Here is a 21,363-nt window from a genome sequence, read left to right on the forward strand (position 1 = left end):
CCAAAAACATGATCCGGTGTCATATGGATATAGAAGACATGATCCTATGAACTTAGAAAAAGAATTTCAAAAAAATCTTATATTTCACCATCGAATTTTAATTTTAAGTTTTAGAATTGGGTGAGAGTTCGATAACCGGCTATTTTCAAAATCTTCTATCAAGCCCAAATCATGCTGTTGGTTTTCAGTATCTTTCTATTGAGTCTGAGTTTTTCCAAGTAATCTAGAAGGTTGTAGTGCTGGATTGGCAGTCTGGTAATCCATTTGAGTCCATGCCCCTTACTTAAAAGTGTTTCTCTTTTTCAAAAAAGAGTAAACTTACCTCTCGAGCAACCATGTGAAAGTCGTAAAGAACATAAAAAAACAAAATGAAATCCAGAGAAGAGAGCCGTGCGTGCTTGCTGTCGGTAGCAATTATTGTTAGCCGAGAGATTCGGTATGTAATTAGTCGAATACAATCGGCATCCAACGTCAAGATTCACAACATGCGTCTTTAAAATAAATTTTCTAAAATAAAATGGGTAGATCATAATTTACTGAGCCCAGCTAGCCTTACTAAGTTAGTAAGGATTTCACCCTTACTAAAGATCCTTAGGTTCACCTTGTGACATTAAAAAACATGATCCGGTGCTTCAGGTTGTAGAGGACAAAACTATATGAACTTTGAATAAAATTAAATTTAAAAAATAGTTACTTTTAATTGTTGAATTTTAATTTTAAATTTTGGATTTAGGTGATAGTTTAGTAGCCATCCATTTTTAAAACCCTGGATCAAGCCTAAAAAATTCTTTTTTTTTTAATTAAATTTTTTTTTTCAATCTGATTTTTTCCCATGAAATTTAGAGGGCTATGGTGTTGGTTGCTAAAATGACCCTTAGTAAGGTGTAAAATCAAGTAGTTTAGTAAGGAAAATGTTTCTCTAATTTATTTGGTAAGAGATAAAAAGTTATTTACAAAATATATTTACTTTGAGAAAAAACCCCTGGCTCTTTCTTATATATATATCTTTTTCCAAATGTTTATAATAAAAAAAAACTTAATTTTGAAAATAACATTTTAAGATTTTGTTTTTAAAAAAAAATCATTATTTAATGATAATAAAATCCTTACCTTTTATATTAAAAGATAAAATACAAATGTTTTTCAAAAATATTAATTGAAAACATGATTTTTGAGATTACAACGATCAATTAACGTTGTGGATGTTATGTGTGGGTGGGCATGTTAATATCCAGTACTTCATAGGGTTTTAGCATTTTTCACAAATTTGAATTTTTTATAAAATGTCTTAGAAATATATTTAATATTTTATCTTCCAGTGAAAACAAATAAATATATTTTAATTTTAATTTGTGCAATAAATACTTCTACTGTAATATTTAAAGTGCAATATATAAAAAAAAAATTAAAAAACATAAAGAGTTCTAATATTTAAAGTACCAATACGACTTTATAAGTACTAAAGTACCTTTACTTTATTTTTATTTTTTTATAATAAAAGACAATAATAAATATATTCTTCAAAAACATAGTTGAGTGAATGTTACTACCCCCCAAATCCTTTGATATTGACATTCCCATATGAATAATGCTGAAGTGACCTCAAGATTGTACCTCACATCACGCTTTCCTGACATGGTAGTGTATATCAACCATTGATATTTTTCACTCATATCTTGATGAAAGCATCTATGATTTCTATCCACTTCCACATCAGAAGTTGCGATATAAGGTACAATCTTGAGGTCACTCCAGCATGACTCTTCCCATATATCTCTATTGAGAAAAGGTAGAGTAGAAGAGGTTATACATCAAAATTCGGATTTCAAAAAGAGTCTTAGAGTAACCTTCATATTGTTCTCATATCGTACATCCTGACGTGAAAGTGCATAAGAACCATAGATGCTTTTTCACTCATATCTTGATAAAAAAACTTTCATGGTTCCTATGCACTTTCATGTCAGGATGTGCGATGTGAAGTACAATCTTGAGGTCACTTCAACATTATTCTTTCAAAAATACCCCTATTTTAACATTTAAAGTTAATATAATTAATATCATTTTGATTAAAATCAGAAAAATTGCAATCCATGACTCTACAATCATGTTGTTTAATTTTTAAAATTACAAAATATATATATATATATATATATATATATATATATATATATATATATAGGGTCAGGTTCAAGGGCCATGTGAGAAAACATGTAAGAAAACTTTCGTTTTTCAAAATAAGGGTTAGAGGTTTTGGATTGAGCTGATTTTTTGCAAGGATGGTCACTATGATGAGAAGATCATCCTCACAAAAAATCAGCTCAATCAGAAATCTCTAAATCCATCAAAAGTGATTTACAAATTAGTGATAAAAATTGAAAAAAAATCGACGGTCCACATTCTAAATCACTTTTAATGGGGTTAGAAGTTTCAGATTGGGCTGATTTTTTTTTTTAGATGATCTTCCCATCATAGAGATCATCCTCACAAAAAATCAGCTCAATCTAAAATTTCTAACCCATATTTTAAAATTTTATTTACCGCCGAAAGTTTTCTTACATGTTTTCTCACATGGCCCTTGAACCTGACCCATATATATATATATATGGGTCCCTATCCGTGGCCAACAGTTTGGCAAACATTTTGGCAAACACTTTTTCAAAACATGGGTTAGAGGTCTTGGAATGGGCTGATTTTTGGTGAGGATGATCTCTACGGTGAGGAGATCATCCTCACCAAAAATCAGCTCATTCCAAAACTTCTAGCCCCATTTTACAAGTTGAAAAATCGTGAACCGTCCATTTTTTGTAAACCATTTTTGATGAGGTTAGAAGTTTTGGAATGGGCTGATTTTTGGTGATGATGATCTCCTCACCATAGAGATCATCCTCACCAAAAATCAGCCCATTCCAAGACCTCTAACCCATGTTTTGAAAAATGTGTTTGCCAAACATTTGGCCATTGAACGCTACTCTCTATATATATATATATAGGGAGCGGTTCAGCAGCCCCATCGTGGTGCCCCATATGGTGCCATGCATTTTTCAAAACATGGGTTACAAGCTTTGGAATGAGCTGATTTTTTGTGAGGATGATCTCTATGATGAGGAGATCATCCTCACCAAAAATCAGCTCAATCCAAAACTTCTAACTCCGTCAAAAGTGATTTACAAAAATTGGACGGTCCACGACTCTTCAACTTGTAAATTAGGGTTAGAAGTTTCAAAATGAGCTGATTTTTTGTGAGGATGATCTCTTCACCGTAGAGATCATCCTCACAAAAAATCAGCCTATTCCAAAACTTGTAACCCCATCAAAAGTGATTTACAAAAAATGCGTGGCACCATATGGGGCACCATAAGGGGCTGCTGAACCGTTCCCATATATATATATATATGGGAGCGGTTCGGCAGCCCTAAAGTTTGTCAAGTTTTGTGCCAAACATTTTTTGTAAATCACTTTTGGTGGGGTTAGAAGTTTTGAAATAGGCTGATTTTTTGTGAGGATGATCTCTACGGTGAAGAGATCATCCTCACAAAAAATCAGCTCATTTTGAAACTTCTAACCCTAGTTTACAAGTTGAAAAATCGTGGACCGTCCACTTTTTGTAAATCACTTTTGATGGGGTAGAAGTTTTGGAATAGGCTGATTTTTGGTGATGATGATCTCCTCATCATAAAGATCATCCTCACAAAAAATCAGCTCATTCCAAAGTTTCTAACCCATTTTTTGAAAAATGTTTGGCACCAAACTTGGCAAACTTTAAGGCTGCTGAACAGTCCCCTATATATATATATATATTATGAAATCTTTGAAAATCCTTTAATCAATATTTTAAATTACAAATAAACCCTTTTGATGCATTTGCAATCTGCACACACCACCTCCTACTACCTAAGTTAAGGATAGAAGGGTGGGCATTAGTGACATAAGTAACATTAGTTAATTTTTAAATTACAAAAAAAAAAAAAAAAAAAACCCCTTAAACGAGCATGTTTAGCTAGAGAAATAATTTTATTCAAAAAATAATTATAATTATAATTATAATATTTAGTTGATATATGCTTATGATTGCCCATGGGAAAAAGATTTGCCAGGTTCCGAAAGTCAGCAAGCTTTCTCACTTGCCAATTACAAGCCTCACATGATTACAAGTGCAATTGACTATAGATTATTGACGATGAAAACTCACTGAGTTTAATCGTTTAATTTTTGAGAAAATTCTTCCATAAAACTTGTTTTAACCAACTTAATTTCAGAGTCAACATAAAAATGAATCAAGTCCAATTATAAACTCAACCGAGTTATGCAGTCATACTTGACTTTTATTTTATTTTATTTGAAAAATATAGATATAAATCTTAATTTAAAATATTAAAAATTATTTTTAATCATATAATTTATATATTTATTGGACCCAACCAAGTTGACTTGGCTTATAGAACATCCAAATCAAGTTTTTTTTTTTCTTTTAACTATGGTTTTCTTTATTATTTCATCCATTAAATCAATGGAAAGGGATGATTTTTCCAAACAAATCAAGAGTGAAGGCAATGTACCTTTGTGAGACAAAGTAATGGTTACCAAATATATCGAAGTTTAAAAATGATGGATTTTTTGATGAAAAATGAGGGTGTTTTTGACAAGAGCTTGAAGTTGGAGTATCTTGGTCATTTTAAGTTAGTCTCTCATCGAACACCTTCACCAAGGGGTATCTCAAATATTCACCAAAACCTAAGGGTATATCAAAATTTTCCTTTTCACTTTTACTTTTGTTTTTATTTGTTTATAGGTAAAAAGTCCTAATTAAAAGAAAGAAAGAAAGAAGTAATGAGTTGAGAAGACCTAACTACTACCTAATACAAAGGAGAAGAAGAATGAATATAAAAATTAAGTAGCACCAAAAACTAATTATATCTCCACCAATTTAGATAAATCCATATTAAAGATCTTACATCCAAAAGAAGAGAAAACCTAAATATATATCGAATGATAATTTCATTGGTATGTAGAGTATAACACCAATATTAACAAACCAAAATAACCTGAGTGTGCGGGAAAACACAACAAAGAGGAATGTGATATAGAGAGTATTAATTATTTGAATAAAAGGCAATAAAACCAATTGCACAAACAAGAGACACAATAATTTTTTTTTAATGTGGCAAAACCTCAAATTAGGGAAAACATTCACGGCCAAATATTGGGAAATTTTCACTATCAAAGAAGGAAAGAAGTAACGATGTTTTTTTTTTTTTAGGATCGTAGAAGACCACTTCCCTCTTGGTACTTACCCTTTACATAAAACCCTAAAAATCCTCTTCTTGTCTCTTCTTTTTTTCTCTATTTTTCCTCCCTTACAAAAGAAATAAAACCCAAAATTAAAGAAGAAAAAAAAAATCACCAATTGGCAACGTGTTCCACTTTCGAAAATCCAGAAATTTGAGTCCTTTTAGTGAGTACACGTCTCTCTATATTCTACGGATCATTCATGAAGAAAGTGATCATTTCCATTAAAAACACAATTATTTCTTTCATTCCAAAGACTATGATAAATGGCAAGTCATTTATTTGAATGTGACGGCCAAATTAATGTTGCCAACTTTAGAGCATAGATGACATTGGAATATGAACTCATCGATAGATGTGAGTTAATTTTCAATGGATGAGTAAGTGACTGATAGATTGAACACTTGTTTTACATAACAAATAGGAAATTCACGTAAATGATACCCGGAACCATGATATAGTCCAAAGTTATTACCGACGACTAACATAATTATTTTGACACAAGAACTCCTTCATGACTACAAACACTAGTCATCTTCTAAGATAGACAAGAATGGGAGGAATTCAACTAATAAGTTTAGTAACATAATCAATCTCCAATTTATTGAACCTTATTATGAAATCACAACTCCAAGACATCTCATCTCTTGCTCGAATCATGAAATCTTGAATTTTTGAATTTTAGAAGTGGTAGAATAGAAATTAGGAATTGGCCAATTCCTTTTAGGTACATTATCGAATTTACTGTTTCTATCCTTTTCATGCTATAGGAAATTACAAAACAACTTGTCCAATTACAACTTTACACTCCTACATATTGTAAAAAGTGATAAAAATTATATTGGGAAACTTGCATGCCAAAGTGCTTTTGATCATTAGTTTCATTTTTATACTCTTTAGAAACCTAGTCATCTACCCACTCTCTCAATTATATGATCATATATTTCTTTCTTTTATAAGGCACCCCTAGAGATAAGTTAAGGTAGGAATTTGGAAAAGACCCCAGTAAGCATCCAAGGCACTCAACAATAAGATCAAGGTAAGGGATAGATCCAACTCCAAATATTTTACACTTAACGAAGATTAATTATCAATCCAAACAATGCCTCTAAACAAATAATATCCCTAAAAACCCATTTTTTTTCAATGTCAACATCAAGCAATCATCTCTGCAAATGCAAAATCATTGGACCTTAGCCAAAAAATCTGTCATATCTACGTAGCCTTGATGCCCTCTTCATCATTCTTCTAAACGTCTCAACAACTATTTCAGAGAAGGAAAGTAAACAATAAATGATTTTGTCTAAGACCTGTAAAACTCCTGAAATAATCAAGAAGGCCCCCCCATTAACAAGATAGAGAATGAGGATGTACTTAACAATATATGTACGGACAGCGTTCAATTGCCAAAGTCCTAACTGGCCAAAGTGTTTTATCCTATATGAGCTAAAAGTTTCATAATAGGATGATTTTTTGTGAGGATGATCTATATGGTGAGGAGAACATCCTTGCAAAAAAATCAGCCAATTCTGAAACTATGGCAATGATCTCCTCACAAATTCCTTATAGGTTAAGTTATTGGTTAACTATGGCCCATCATCCTAGGAGATCTCATAATTCAAAATTAAATTAATTAATTGATCATAACATCTAATGTGTAGTTTCATTATGGATTATCAGCCATATTATATAAATCAGGAAAATCCATTTAATTGGTTAGATATTCATGATCATCCGACTGTTATGATGATGACTGTAAAAAATAATTTGATAAGAAAACTATAAAAATTTAAAATTTTACCAAAAAAAAGAGGAAGCTCAAACCAACAATTAGAAGTCTGCTGCTAGGCAGGCCCCAAATATAAGTATTATTTTCATGTTCTCCTTTCAAGTGGAAACAACTCTATCCCGACCTTACCCTTTCGACTTGGTTACAAATTTTCTCTTCACCAGTACCATTTTTTTTAATGAGAAAATTTCCTTCTTTACACATTCCATTGAGTACAAATTAATCTCTATTTAATAATACTTTTTTTTTTTTTTTATTAGTTAAGAATTTGATTGTAGTGAAGAAAACAAATGGCACTCTTTTGATGGTGATAGACTTTTTTATGTATAATTAATACCATTGGATATTATAATTATCCCTTATATTTTATCTACAAAGAAATTGTACTCCACCCATTGTAAATGAGAAATATTATTATCTTAAAAAAACAATATTATAATGGTGATGGATATTTTGTCTCTAACTTCTTTGGATTATACAATTATCTTTTATAAATTATATGATCAAATCCTTTAACTAAATTAAAAAAAGCATATAGTTGTTTCAACTTTATGGGAGTATATTTAAATAGACTTGGATTAGAAATCTGTGCATTAAAAGACTCAAATTAGAAAGTAACTTTTAAAAATACTCAAATCTAATTACTAAAAATACCAATCAAGTTGATATACTTCTTGTGTATAAAATTTATCAAAATATGAGTTTATAAGAATAGTAAGCCCTATCAATCTTATTTTATGCAAAGTCCTCCCATCAAACACAGAATGATTCACCATCTCTTGAGTCAAGATTTTAAATCTCAAAGGGTCACAAGCATATTTATAACCCAATAATTAACCACAACAGTTTCTCTTGGAATAGATTCCACATCAAAGAACCCAAATCCGAATCCCTCCCCATACTTACACAAATTCGGTTCCCTTTAATGAACTTGGTTGATATTCTTCTCCTCCACTTCAATTGTGACATGTGGTTGACTAAACCCAGAGTTTCAACCCTTGGACCATAAAGTCTAAACCTGCCTGGTCAGTACGTTCAACCCACTTGGCAACTTTTAATGCAATTGGCTCTTTTTTTTTTATTTCTTTCCCATAAAACAAGATGAGAAGACCCAATCTCTTAGATAATAAATGGGTTTATCACTCTATCTTGTGTTGGTGGGAAAAAGGGAAAAAAAAAAAAAAAAAAAAAAAAAAGACAAAGAAAAGTTGTGAAATAGGAGATCTTCCTAACTATATCAGATGAGCCTTTAGTGATATATATATATTAGATTAAAAGAGAATAATACATCAACCACATCACCATTTGGCGTTTGCAAGGAAAAACAAGAATAGTAAAACGAGTCATGCTTTCGGTTTACTTGATTGTGTGATTGAGAATCTCCAATGCCCAAGTTGTGGATTACGCGTGCCAAAAAGATTTAGAGAGAGAGAGAGAGAGAGAGTTCTTAAAGTTGATTCAGTTATAGTTAGGTTCTTACGATCCTTGTGGAGGAAAAGATATGGATATATTCATGAGATATGTTGTTGATAAGGAAATCGGATCAAAAGGATGATGATATTCTAATAACTCCCAAGAATCTCACCAATCTTATCATTTACTGTTTCAAATCCTCCATGAAAGATTTTTTGAATGATCTTAATTAACTTGATTAGAGAGAGGAAGTCCATTAGTGTTCCAAAATGCTTCAAGATCTAGAAATTGATGAAGTAGGCCCACCCTAGAAAAGATAAAGAAAAGTCGGATAGAAAAAAATTAGTTCCCTTGATTATGAGATTTTTGAGATATATTAATTAATGATGAAGCCATTTAAGTGAACAAATAGAGACGGATCAAGGAAATACCTGGAATATAATTATAATAGATTGACCCATGTGGCCATGTGGAAGTGGATGCAATTCTGATACTGGATAAATTCTAAGGGAATAAAATCTTTCTTTCAAAAGAAAAAAATATATATGTTACTTTTGTTACATTTCGTTTCTCATGTTCATCGAATTATTTAGTTGTCTAATGGTCAATATTCCAATAAGTAGTTTGTAGATGCTGAAACCAGGCTGTGTGACATTTTAGCCCAAAGATGGACCTATGTAATCGACACTTGTTTTGAAAATTACAGATCAACAAAACCAAGAGGTTGCCATACATATAAACTTCGAATATAATGCTAAAAACAAATGCATTTTAAACATCCAACTGTTAGATTTCCCATTCAAAATGAATGGGCCATTGTGGGATGGATCTGTTATGTTGTTGCTTGGAGATTTGCCATAGCATGTTTTAGGATGCCTGGGTGACGTATATGGGTGCAATCTAAACAAGTTTATCATGGCCCAAGAAACTGTCCTTAATGGATTTGTTGCGAATGTGAACTATTGAATGCTGAAGAGTCGCAATAAACCAGACTCGAAAAAGTCACACGAAATTCACTCGCTAACATGGCATGTGCACAGAACCATAGATAATTTTTCTTCGGGATACACGAGGAAAAAGATCTATGGTTCCATACACACATATTCACGTCAGTGAGTGAAATTCGAATGACTTTTTCCGAGTCAGTTTATCATTAGTCATTAGTCAAAACAGAAATTGAGAAGCCCATTTGGACAAATTATCATTTGATAACTATACTACAACAAAGTTTTGGTAAACGTTATGTCTTGGTGCAAGTGGCGGGCTTGCATTTGTCTTCTGCACGTCCATGGAGTTTTGAAAAATCCAAACGTCTCAAGAGATATGGTGCTAAGTACAGAATCAGATATTATTTTATGGTAAAAACGACTTTTATACATTGGACATTGTCAAAAGAGTCGTGATAATCTGACTACCCCATGTGGCATACTCAATCGACTACCTCATGTGACAAGTTCGGAACCGTAGATCTGCGCTCCTCGGGAAACATGTTTCTCTTCAGATACACTTTTTTATGGGGAAGTGCAGCCGTGTATCCCGAGGAGCACAGATCTACGGTTTCTAAACTTGTCACAGCAGGATAGTCGATTGAGTTTGCCACGTGTGGTAGTCAGATTATCACGATTCTTGTGAAAAAGGCCAGAATACTCTGTATGCAAAATGGGACAACACCATTTGATACTTTTGGGCCTTTTAAGGCAAATACTGGATTTGATCTATCAAAGCTCTTGATTTGAAGAACCTCGAAAGAACAAATGCATTCTCGGCTTCTTAAGCCTATCAAATCTCCAGTCATGTCTCATAACTTAGAATCCACTGCAAAGTACAAAGAAATGGAAACAATGGATTATTTCATTAAGGAAATCCTAAAGTGACTTTCCACAACACTGCGCTCAACACTGAGTTGATGTGGTAGTGGGCAGATAATTCATAGATTTGTTTCCTTTTATCTCGAGGAAAAAGATCTATGATTATCTGGACGCTGACATGTCATCTCAATGTTGAAGGTAGTGCCCAAAGAAGTCACTCTAGAGCAACTCTTCCATTAATAATAGAAAAATACTCAAGTGACTGCCTAATACAATCCAATAACTTCGGGTTTGGAACAAATGATTTAGATTCTGATAAGGTTCTCATCTGATATTTTATTGGATCAGATATGGATTGACCATGTCCCAATCCAATATGGACCCCATCCGATAAAATGCTAGAAATTACATAAGCCTACACCCAAAGCCAAATAACAGTCCTTAATTCACGACATTGATCGTACTATAGCTCTTGAGTTGCTTGATTCATTCTTGAAAAGTGGAAGTGACTTTTTCTTCGCATCCAGACGTGATAGCTAATAGTACGTCGTGATACCAAATGTTAAGTCAATCTGCATATCTAGAATATTTTACATGATTGGATTATTGGAACGATTCGTCAAACACAAAATTCCACCTCTTTGTGTGGGATAGTTAATGGTAACTTAACCATCTAAAAGTTGGTGAGATGACCAAGACCACACCTCCTCAAGAAACAGAAGTCTTGAGTTCAAAACCATTGCAAGGATTTATCCTAGAAATTACCTGGTACATGTGAGGGGAAGGACTACACATGCCCCAAGGATTAATTGGGTGTCCTAAGAGGTTCAGATACCACTACAAAATTTTAGATTTTTAATGAGGGTCAAAAGCCACCTCAAATTCTAAAAAATCTGCCACTACCATCAATAGCGATGACCAAGGGAAACGCCACTTGTATACCTAAAAAAAAAAAAATAATAATAATAATAAATAAATAAATAAATTTTTTAGGGTTCAGATGACAGGTTTTGGTAAGAAACCAATAAAATATTTGTACAATTTTCTTTCGTAGAACTTTCCCAAATTTATTCGAATAAACCAAATTGAACCACCTCTGAATAATTACCAAATCCAAACTTTGTTAATATGCTTCCAAAGATTTAAAAGTCATTAATCAAACTAGTTAACACATAGGGAACCGTCACTCTTTGAGTTTTTATTATTATTATTATTATTTTTTAACTTGATCCATCAACCACGTCCTCTCAGGGCACAGAACAGAAAAATAATTTCTATAGAAATATATCTTTATCAAACAAATCAAATACATTATACAACACTTTAATTGTAATTTATTGTAAGCAAAACAAAAGGAAAATGCCTTCCACAAAGCCATGGACCATGGCAATGATAAATTACCATTTCCGAGATTAAAATATTTTATATAAAAGGAGAAAAAAAAAAATTACTGTCTTATAAAGTGGAATTTAATTTAAACATTCTACTAAAATTAAAGATTTTTTTTTTATTATTATTTTATTTCCCCACTCCCATAAAATGTTTTAATTCTGAGAATAGTAAATTATGATTTTCTCGGAATTAAAATGAATAGCCTATTGTTTTGGAAAAAATTTCAATGCATGTGTTGATAAATCAGCCTAACTAACGGTCTGTCATATGATGTCTCGCATATTTTTTGCATGATTGGAATGATGATACACCCCAACACAAAATCCCAATTTCTTCGGTAGGATGGCGAAATCTCGTATTCCTATTCATATGGGCAACGGCAAAAGAAAGCATGGAATTGCTACTCGTGGAACTGTGGATAAAATCGATCAGAATATGTGAATGATAAATGAACATCTGCTTGTGGCTCAAAATCTGGATCCAAGACCCAAAAATCATTAATTGAAGAGAAAATTTCTTGATACCAACTCTTTCTAAATGCAGTTGAGTTTTGGGGCAGTATCTTAATGACCCAATCAATAAAATCTTTCTTTATTAATGCCCCTCATCTCAATGGGGATACTCAAATTGTCAAGGTTGAGGTCAACCAACCGTTCATTTTCAAACGTCCAGACAGACACGATTGTAGAAAGACCAATATCATTCTCTTAGTGATTCATGTTCAAACGTGGCAATCGACTGTAAAATCATTGATCTCAACAATCTCGGTGATTGGTTTGGTTTCGTCGATCTCACCAATAGCAAGTTGAACAGGGGGATGGATGGGTGGGCATTAAGAAATGTGGAAGCGATTCTCTTACTTAAACTAGGTTGTTTTGTGCGTTATAGATCCTAGAAATGTTTGGCAATGTTTACAAGTAGGGAATCATCACTCAAGATTCCTCACCATGTTCTCCTTCTCCCAGGGAGCACAACAAAAGAATCATTTCTACAGAAATATATCTTTATCATAAAAATCAAATTTTCAATTTACAACACTTCAATTGAAAATTCCCCCACTATCAACTTTAATGTAGTAACTCTCTCAAAAGCCTGAGCTTCTCTTGCAACCTTAGCGAACATGTACATGTACATCTATTTATATCCTGTATTAGTATTACAAAGTTGATATAAAAAAGAAGCGTTTAGTCAGAATATGGAGTCCAGATATTGGTTACGACGCCGCCTGTTAAATTCCAATAGGCTTCCATACGTACGATCTGCCACTCCAACAAAAAGAGCCTCAGTGTCTGGGCTGAATGATATCCCTGCAATCTCCCCAAAAAGATCAATCTCCTGTCTTTGGCTATACCCAGACTGTGTATCATAGATGTGAACAAAGTCTGCTGGTTCGGCCATGGCCATAAACTTGCCATCTGAAGTGAACTTAATGCCTCTTATTGCACCCATTCTTCCTTTAAGTACATCCAGGGATTGCGATAGATTCCTTATGTCCCACAACCTGCATGTGGTGTCCTGATTTCCGGTGGCAAGGATCCGCCCATCAGGGTGCCATGCTGATGCAAAGGAATAGTCTAAGTGTCCTCTTAGATTCCCCACCACCTACAAAGAGAGAAATATATTAGAGTTAAGTACTGCTAGACCACTAATGAAGTTTCCAATCCAGTTGAACATGTAACTCACTTTTCCTAATTGGGAATCCGCAATCAAACAATCCACACTATCCCCAAGAACGGCGAGCAATTTACCATCGGGGCTAACAGAAGTGTTCTGCAGAAATGTTAAAGCTAGTGAGACCATGGTGCGGCTGTTAAACGAAGATCGTAAAGAGGAGATGATGCTACAATGTACTTACATTCACAGACCAGGAGAAGGCAAAGCAACTCAGGCAGGAAAAATTTTCAGTGTCGAAGACCCTCACTAGTGCATCATTGTTTGCAGTCATCAGTCTAGTCGAGCCGCTGTAGGACGACTAGTTAGGTAATATGGTCTCTTTCTATTAGTAGTAGTGGAAGGGAGATGGGATTAAATTCTTACTTGGATCCCTTGTATATATCCACCGCATTGGTGATAGCATCCTCTCCATTGGCCAATTTTGTGCAAAACGCAACTCCAGAACGATTTAGATTCTGGGCAAGTAAGAGAACACCTCAGAAAACACACAGAGGAACATATCTCAAAAAAGGAATTTACTTTTGTGGGTATTTTCATACCTTACAAACTAGTTCCCCTTGAAAACCACCAGCCACCATTAAATTATCTTTAACAGCCATGGTGCTGATCTGTACCCTTGAGAAAGGTGATTGGTTCACGGATCCAGAGTTTTTCTGTGGAAGCACCAAAAGTTAAGCACTTGTATCATGATCAGGTTTAATGAAAGGAAATAAATAAATAAGTTGTGTGAAAGGTCATATGCTATCTTCCTTACCAGGGTGGGTACAATTGGCCCAGCCGCATTGAGTATCTCTCTTCCCCTTCGGAGAAGTGGAGACCAATGCATGATGGAGTAATTCTGCATCAGATATACATCATGTTTTGATGTGGCCCACAACAGATTCCTCAGCTGCACCGGAAAAATAAACCCAGTTGGCAAATCATTCGCAACGGAATACATAAATAAAAATAATGTATAAAATCCATTCTTAGCATTGCTCAGTTCAAAGAACACAAATATATGGAACTTAGGATGTTACAGGTTCAAAATTTGTTGATGCTCGATGGGTGCTTGTGCATCACACAGTCGCTCTTAATAGATCATTTTTACTTGAAAATTTTACTCGTATAATTGCATCAACCCACCATCTAGGTCATGAAGACACATGCAAATGCATGATGAGAAAGATATAATTGTTATTTCCAATTCTAATTATGCTCCTTAAAGTGGCCAAATAGTGTCAACCACAATATTTTGGGATAGAGCTTTGATTATGATGAGAAAGAGAACTATGTACAAAGATCAAGTATTGTGCGTCACCCCGAAACTATTTATTCGAATTGTGTATCGTGATTGTATACAAAGAAGATAACATAAGTGACCATCACCTAGTCAGACTCAATACATGACACAGCTCTGAAAAGGCTAAGAAACAAGGGCAATACTGGCATAGCATGCGGGCATAGTGACATTAAATAAGAACACCTATGTCAGGTATAATGAAGACAACAACCCTGAAGTAGCAGTAGGAGGTATGAACATAAAATAAACCAAAAACCGAAGGTGAAAAAAATCCTGAAAAAGGGGATGTTTAAATTGAACGCAATGGATTATCCCTGACTCCAACATGTGTCAGTTAGTTACCAAGCAATTGTCAACCTGAACATGTAATAACTGTATTTTCCAGCTACAGGAGTTTGCGACCACAAATTCCTAAAAGGGACTTTAAACATTCAGTAAACAAATTACTACACAACCACTCATGTCCATGCCATATTTATGACTCCAGGATCCATGCTAAAATTTGATGAAAAATTCCTGTTGTGTTGCCTTCCATCTGACCCATTCTAAGAATGTAATCAGAAACCTTTAATGCGAATACAATTAACATAGGATAGCTCTTGAAGCTGAATGAATGAAAGATGACCTGGTCCAATTCATAAAGGCAAAATGCAAACAAATAGGTTACTGTGTAATGAAAGCTAAAATGTCCATGTTATTCTTTGCCATCCCAAGAAAACTGATTTGAACAAACAGTCTACATGCAGAATTTGATGAAATGTGATCTTAGACAGGATTATATTGGACACCCCATCAGAACATTCCCTCATAGATGTTTGTATCCTCACACATTCGTTTGTTTTGTTCATTGTTCTCATTACTAAAAGTAAGGTGAGATCAATCATAAATTCAATGAGAACAAATTGTGCCCTAAGCTCAACAAGTAACTACCTCTCAACCTGTGAACACTAGGACCAGATTATTGGTAGGGTGCTCCATGTATATACACTAGTCTTCTATAGCAACCAACACAATCATTTTGGGCTCACTACAAATATTTGACATTTAATAGAATAACAGCACTCCAGGTTACTAACCATGTCAGATATTCATTCCCAGTTCCCAGATAGAAGTTAAAAGTGCATGAGATTATCGAATGTTTCATGTCAAAATAAAAAAACAATTTTCACTGAATCCCAACACACAGAATTCCATAAAAGAGTAAGAAACCAATATTCTTAAGATGCAAAACAAAAAATTTGATCTAGGAAGTGAACATCTACGATTAACAAATGCACCGAATATAATAAACATAGCAATCAACCAAAAAAAAATCTGAATGGGCTCCAAATGCATCAGATTACTCAGGCGAACCCTTAACGCTCAACAGTTGAGGTATCAAGTTAGTTTAGTCCCTTTCATGACCCGGGCATACCAATGGCACTTGGGTACATGAATTTCTATTAGAGGCTTCTTAAAATCTAAATATTTTCCTATCATACCATATGGATAGGGTCGCCTTATCCCGCCAGCCGCTTGGAAAGAACTCCCACCCTGGCTTTTATTGCTGTAAGAAAGATACAATAGCATTCCCCTTAAACAGACACATAGGAGGGAGGTTAAGTCATAATAAAAACAGTTATGATGCATCAACATAAGAATATACAGATCTTATGAAAGAATAAGTACCATCACACGGTCACAGACAGCCATTACAACAAATTAGTGTTCTCAAACTGCAGTCTAGCACTTGAAGAATGGACAACAAAATGTTATGGGTACATGCAACCTTTAAAACATAAAAATATTTCCATTAACACCAGCTACAAACACAACATTAAAAATACCAAGCTTACTCTTGATACAACAGTCACACAGGAATACCACAAAACTATCACTCCAAATCACCCAAAAAAGCACTGTGAACAAATGAGGAGAATGGGCAACAACTAATTACATAGAAGTGCAACAGCGTGCAATACAAACAGAAGACAGGTGCAGTATCCAGATAGGCGAGCACAATCACTTGCAATGAAGATGTAGGCCACCACATATGTGCAATATCTTACAAGGAGTAACTCGTGGATAACTCAAAAAAGAAATTTCCTGCTACTTTTACAAATTATTCAGAGACAGGAAGACAACCAACCCATGCCAACAAAGAGGTTAAGAGGTCTTATGTGAAAGTAATCCAGAAACCACATTGTAGAAAAACCTGAACAGGGCAACCAAAAGCAAAAAGCTAATAAAGAAATTCTCATACAACACACTCATTGTTTCAGACACCAGTGCTTACAAAAAGCATTCATGGCCTCAACCACTAATTAGTGTTCAATCAGATGAAAAGAATAATAAGATAACAAATCAGCCATTCCTTCAAACAGTTTATGCCAGATAATAGTACTCCATGCTTGAAGGGTAATGAAAGGTTTAAAGGTTCTAACATTCAACATTTTTTGAAGATCAAAAGTTGCACATCCGTCCCTATTCAAGATTCCTCTCAAGAATCAAACGTATTCAAAATCATCAGTCAACAGGAAAATGTTACTGTCCCCATCTTTGAAAAGTATTTATTTATGTTTGTGAAGCAAAGTAAAAAAAAAAAAAAAAACAACTCTGCAGCAGTTGAGCAATAAATTGATAAATGGTTAGTTTAGAAAATATGCAATGGCGTAACTGAGATGCATTCAGAGAGGTAAATCTTCAACCAGACAACTCTCAACTATATTAATTGGTTCAACAGATATTGGGGAAAGAGGGAGTATATATAGGGTCAGATACCAACCCCTTTCATTTACCTTATGTATTTTTCATTGAAAAAGAAAAATTAAATCTTGTAGAAACTAAAAAATTAACAAATCTGTAACAGTGAATAGACAAAGAAGACAACTCTTTCTAATTAACTGCGTATCAACATGATGAGTGGTATAACACTATACTGGTCATAGATTTCTGAAAGAGAAGCTTTCTGCATCAATATCAGTATATGAGAATCTTAGCATCCCAGAGTCATAGATTCCATATGCCAAGCACAACTGAGATTTGTGTATCCTTATCTGTGTTCATCGCACAAATAATCTGGTGGATCCAGTCCCAGCTACACTAAATTCACATCCAGCCACTAAATTTGGGCCAAGATTGCAGTTTAAGAGAGAAATCACAGAAACAGCAAAACATATAACTCAGCTTTTAGCTTCTAAAACCAAATCACCAGTTCTTATGAGGTATGAACAAGGAAGATTTTTAAAATAGTGGCCCCACTGGACCAAAGTCTGATCTGAAACACTCTTCAAAATTCCAGTTAGTAATAGGTGAGTTAATAACATTAATACAATTGGATTAATGGTACCTAGTAAGTAGCAATATCAGAATGAAAACTTAAAATTATAAACTCCATACCTTCTCAAGAATGATAATGATGCTTAAGACACAGAGCTATAGTCACAGGCCTAAATTTCCATTAAAAAAAAGTAAAAAATACATGAAGAGGACCTGCAAAACTACAAGACTGATGATATTTATTTAACCAATTCTCAATTAACACATTAAAAAATTATCACTAATGCAAAACCCAAGCCATTAATTATTAATATATGAGATAGCGAAGTGATCATTGAATATTTCCCCGACGGCTAAAAAGATAAACCTTTTATGGGCCACTCATAATGTCACACATGAAAGAAAAAAGACACCTTTCATCTGCAAGACATAATTAAGCTACCAAGACTTTTAAGGAGTGAAATAACACATCAGTATCACGTCTCTCAGGAATTAATCATTTGTAGCTGGTTGAGTGTGTTATAGAGTGAAGCCTCCAATATACAATAATACAACCCATTTAAAAGACTGAAAATTTAAAAAGAACATGCATGGTCAAGTTCAAAACAAATTCCTGACCAAATAGAAAGAAAAAAAAGGTGGGACGGGGGGGAGGAAAACAAATCTCACTTTGGTGACAACAATGAAAAAGGTAAAAGACAATTACACTTTTAAAGAATGAAACATGCCAATTTGCATCTTGCTGGAATTAGCTATTCAAGAAAGGAAGGAGCCATCTCTCTTTTGCAGAAAAAGACTATGGAAGTGCTAACGCAAATATGAGAACTTCACGAATTCAATACAGAGACAAATATATGCATAGACCTTAAAAAATGATTCAGAACCATTTAAAAACAAGAAAAAACTACAAATATAGAGAAAGGAGAATTATTGGGTATGATCTCTACCTGAAAATGCACAATGGTTGATTGGACAAGCCTTGTGTTGAATTGAAAATCATAGAAGGCATTCCCGTTCTCCACCTGCTTGCATTCCTGTTAAAAGATATTTGGTTTAGAGTTAAAATTATGGTGAAACAGGGTTCACGAGCATAAATATTCAAGCAGCTCATCAACATTACACTCTAATAATCATGAAGGATCACAAGTTAAGAACAGTTAAACCAACTGGAATGACAGGAATGCAAGAAATTTAACACTGGGTCCAAATTCCAAGAAATTCGTACTAAATGGAGTGAAAACATAATAAGTATATCTCTTAAAAAAAATTGCAGGTAGAACTGGTTCAGTGCATATTTCAAGCAACAAAACTATAAAAGGATGTTTCCCGGGTGCGAATGTTATAGATGAATGGTATGGACAAGTGGATGAGGGGACTGGGCTAATCAAGTATGTGAATAGGGTAGGCACAGTAGCATGTCTAGGTGAGCGACATAGCTGAGTGGATGGATGGCAGCATGGCGAAGGAGGCTAGCTAGGGATAGGAACCCACATAGGTTGCAAGGCAGTTCAACTATTTTCAATTGATCAGTGGAAAGACATCTTCTTGAAAAAGGAGGAGGGTTTGGCAAGTTCATTCCCTATAATTGACACGAGGTGCTCCCAACATATCAAAGAAATAATAACATACAAATTGGATGTAGGAAAACAATGAGCAAAGCAAACCAAGTTAACCAAATATAGAACTACCCTTCTAGAATGCATCTCACTCTGGTAACACTGCCTATGTTGCTCAAATACCCCTCATCCCATTCAAAAAATTAAATATAAATAAACAAATAGGACTCACAGATGCAAAGCAAACAATTCAATTGTGCTCTCCATATCCAAAAGGAATTGTGTTGAAAAATACCCTAAATCCCAAGGTTGTTCGACGAATTTTGAATAATAGAACGAAAGATTGTTCCAAAATTATAAGTTCATGACAACCGATGACTTCAGACATTGAAATCTCATGTTAACAAGAAAATACATCTTGTCCTTGTAGCAGATATAATAAGCGGTGAAACATGTACTACAAAGGAAGAATCCATGGTCAAAAGGGGAAAAAAAACGACTAATTGTCTTCTCAGGAGAAATTTGCAACTAAAATGTTACCTCGACAAAACCTAATTAATTATATATGTAGAAATTAACTGGAAAGAAATTGCAACTAAATGGGGAAACAGATCAACTAACCTTCTCGAGCTCACCACGAGGGCGTGAGAGGTTCTCATAATTTTTGTACTGCTTCAACCTTGTCTCACGGTACTTATCCCTAGTAAAATTCAACCTTTCCCATGGGATTCCTTGTATATCTTTCCCATTCCGAGCCTCGAGAGCTGAAGTATCCGTCTTTGACTTCTTCTGAAAGGGGATGCCAAAATCATCAGTCTCACATTGCAATTGAAGAACTAAATCCTCTCATGAACTCAAATAATCACTATGAAACATACCATGTCCAAGTCCAAGTCGTCATCAGCATCTGAATCTTCTCCATTATTCCTTTGTTGGTTTTCTTCGAAAGTTTCATCTTCGAAGTCATCCATGTCGTAATAATCATCCACCACGTATTCCAGATCTTCATACTGAAACTCTGCCATTTATCCTACACTTGAAAGAGAACTTAATCACTAAACAAAGTAAAAGAAACCATTTCAGATATTTGAACAGGAAAAAAACCGAATCAGAACAACTAAAATTCGAAACAAAATTAAACTTTTCACAAACATAGTGGATCCGAGTAAAAACTTCAGACCAAGGAAAGCAAGATATGGAAGAACAGCTGAATTAAAGACAAACAAACAAAATCATCATAAATCAGGATTAACTGTGAAATAGAAAGAGCAACTGATTTCATGGATCAACGTTGAGCCGAATTCAAAATATTCAACTAAAACAGTAATAAGTGATCGAAGATCATCAAATAAAAACAAAGACCTAAAGACAAAATCGAGAATTAAATCAAATAAAAAAATGAAACAGAAGAGACAACAACGATTCATAATAACAGAAATCTTCCTTATAGTCTATCTCTACAAAAGATCAAAGAGAGCTCAATAGAAACAAAATCAAAGAAAAAAAAAATTCATTTAGGGATGATTCAAACGAAGAACTACAGTTAGCTTCGATCCAATATTTCAATCACAGAACAAGCAGACTGACAAACACGCATACAAATCACTCCTCGAAAAATAAATATAACAAAAAAAATCTCGATTTAAAAAAAATAAATCCTAAAAATAATAAACCAAGATCAGAAGAAGAAGAAAATACCACCGAATCTTGGAAGAAAGAGCTTGAAGAATCGAATTCACAGAAGAGATCGTTAAAAATCAACTATGCCTCGAACGAAGAATAATGAGTGAGAACAACAACAAGAGAGATCACCGAAAGAGATCAGGAGATAAAGAGTAATCTCGTAAATGGAAGTATCGACAACTGAGAGAACATAAGAACAGATTCGGAAAGAAAAAAAGTGCT

The 21,363-nt window shown here is 34.1% G+C and overlaps 1 protein-coding gene across 4 annotated transcripts; it reads right to left on the reverse strand.

Moving 5' to 3' along the window:
• Positions 1–12,673: 12,673 nt before the first annotated feature.
• On the reverse strand, positions 12,674–21,363 carry LOC147409585 (putative WD repeat-containing protein C2A9.03). 4 transcript variants are annotated; one of them, XM_086430393.1, is made up of 10 exons: positions 21,157–21,363; positions 20,337–20,488; positions 20,080–20,247; positions 18,850–18,936; positions 14,117–14,251; positions 13,902–14,015; positions 13,726–13,817; positions 13,544–13,649; positions 13,372–13,458; positions 12,674–13,290 (listed from the first exon to the last, which is right to left on the reverse strand). In XM_086430393.1, exons 2-10 carry the CDS (start codon positions 20,481–20,483, stop codon positions 12,877–12,879), a joined length of 1,350 nt encoding a protein of 449 aa, XP_086286519.1. In that variant the 5' UTR covers positions 20,484–20,488; positions 21,157–21,363; the 3' UTR covers positions 12,674–12,876. The 4 variants fall into 4 exon arrangements, with proteins under 4 accessions (XP_086286519.1, XP_086286535.1, XP_086286532.1 ...); XM_086430409.1 differs by lacking the exons at positions 20,080–20,247; positions 20,337–20,488; positions 21,157–21,363 and adding an exon at positions 16,126–16,190 and having other exon boundaries at positions 18,850–18,925; XM_086430406.1 differs by lacking the exons at positions 20,080–20,247; positions 20,337–20,488; positions 21,157–21,363 and adding an exon at positions 16,126–16,217 and having other exon boundaries at positions 18,850–18,866.

Source organism: Akebia trifoliata, chromosome 2 (genome assembly GCF_017979445.1).
Source record: "Akebia trifoliata isolate Shusen 1 chromosome 2, ASM1797944v1, whole genome shotgun sequence".
NCBI lineage: Eukaryota > Viridiplantae > Streptophyta > Magnoliopsida > Ranunculales > Lardizabalaceae > Akebia > Akebia trifoliata.

Coding starts and splice junctions, on each gene's coding strand:
- LOC147409585 (XM_086430393.1), bottom strand. CDS start 20,483: ATGGCAGAGTTTCAGTATGAAGATCTGGAATACGTGGTGGATGATTAT. Junction 13,650..13,725: donor GATATATACAAGGGATCCAA/GTAAGAATTTAA, acceptor GTCGTCCTACAG/CGGCTCGACTAGACTGATGA. Junction 13,459..13,543: donor CCTTCTCCTGGTCTGTGAAT/GTAAGTACATTG, acceptor ACATTTCTGCAG/AACACTTCTGTTAGCCCCGA.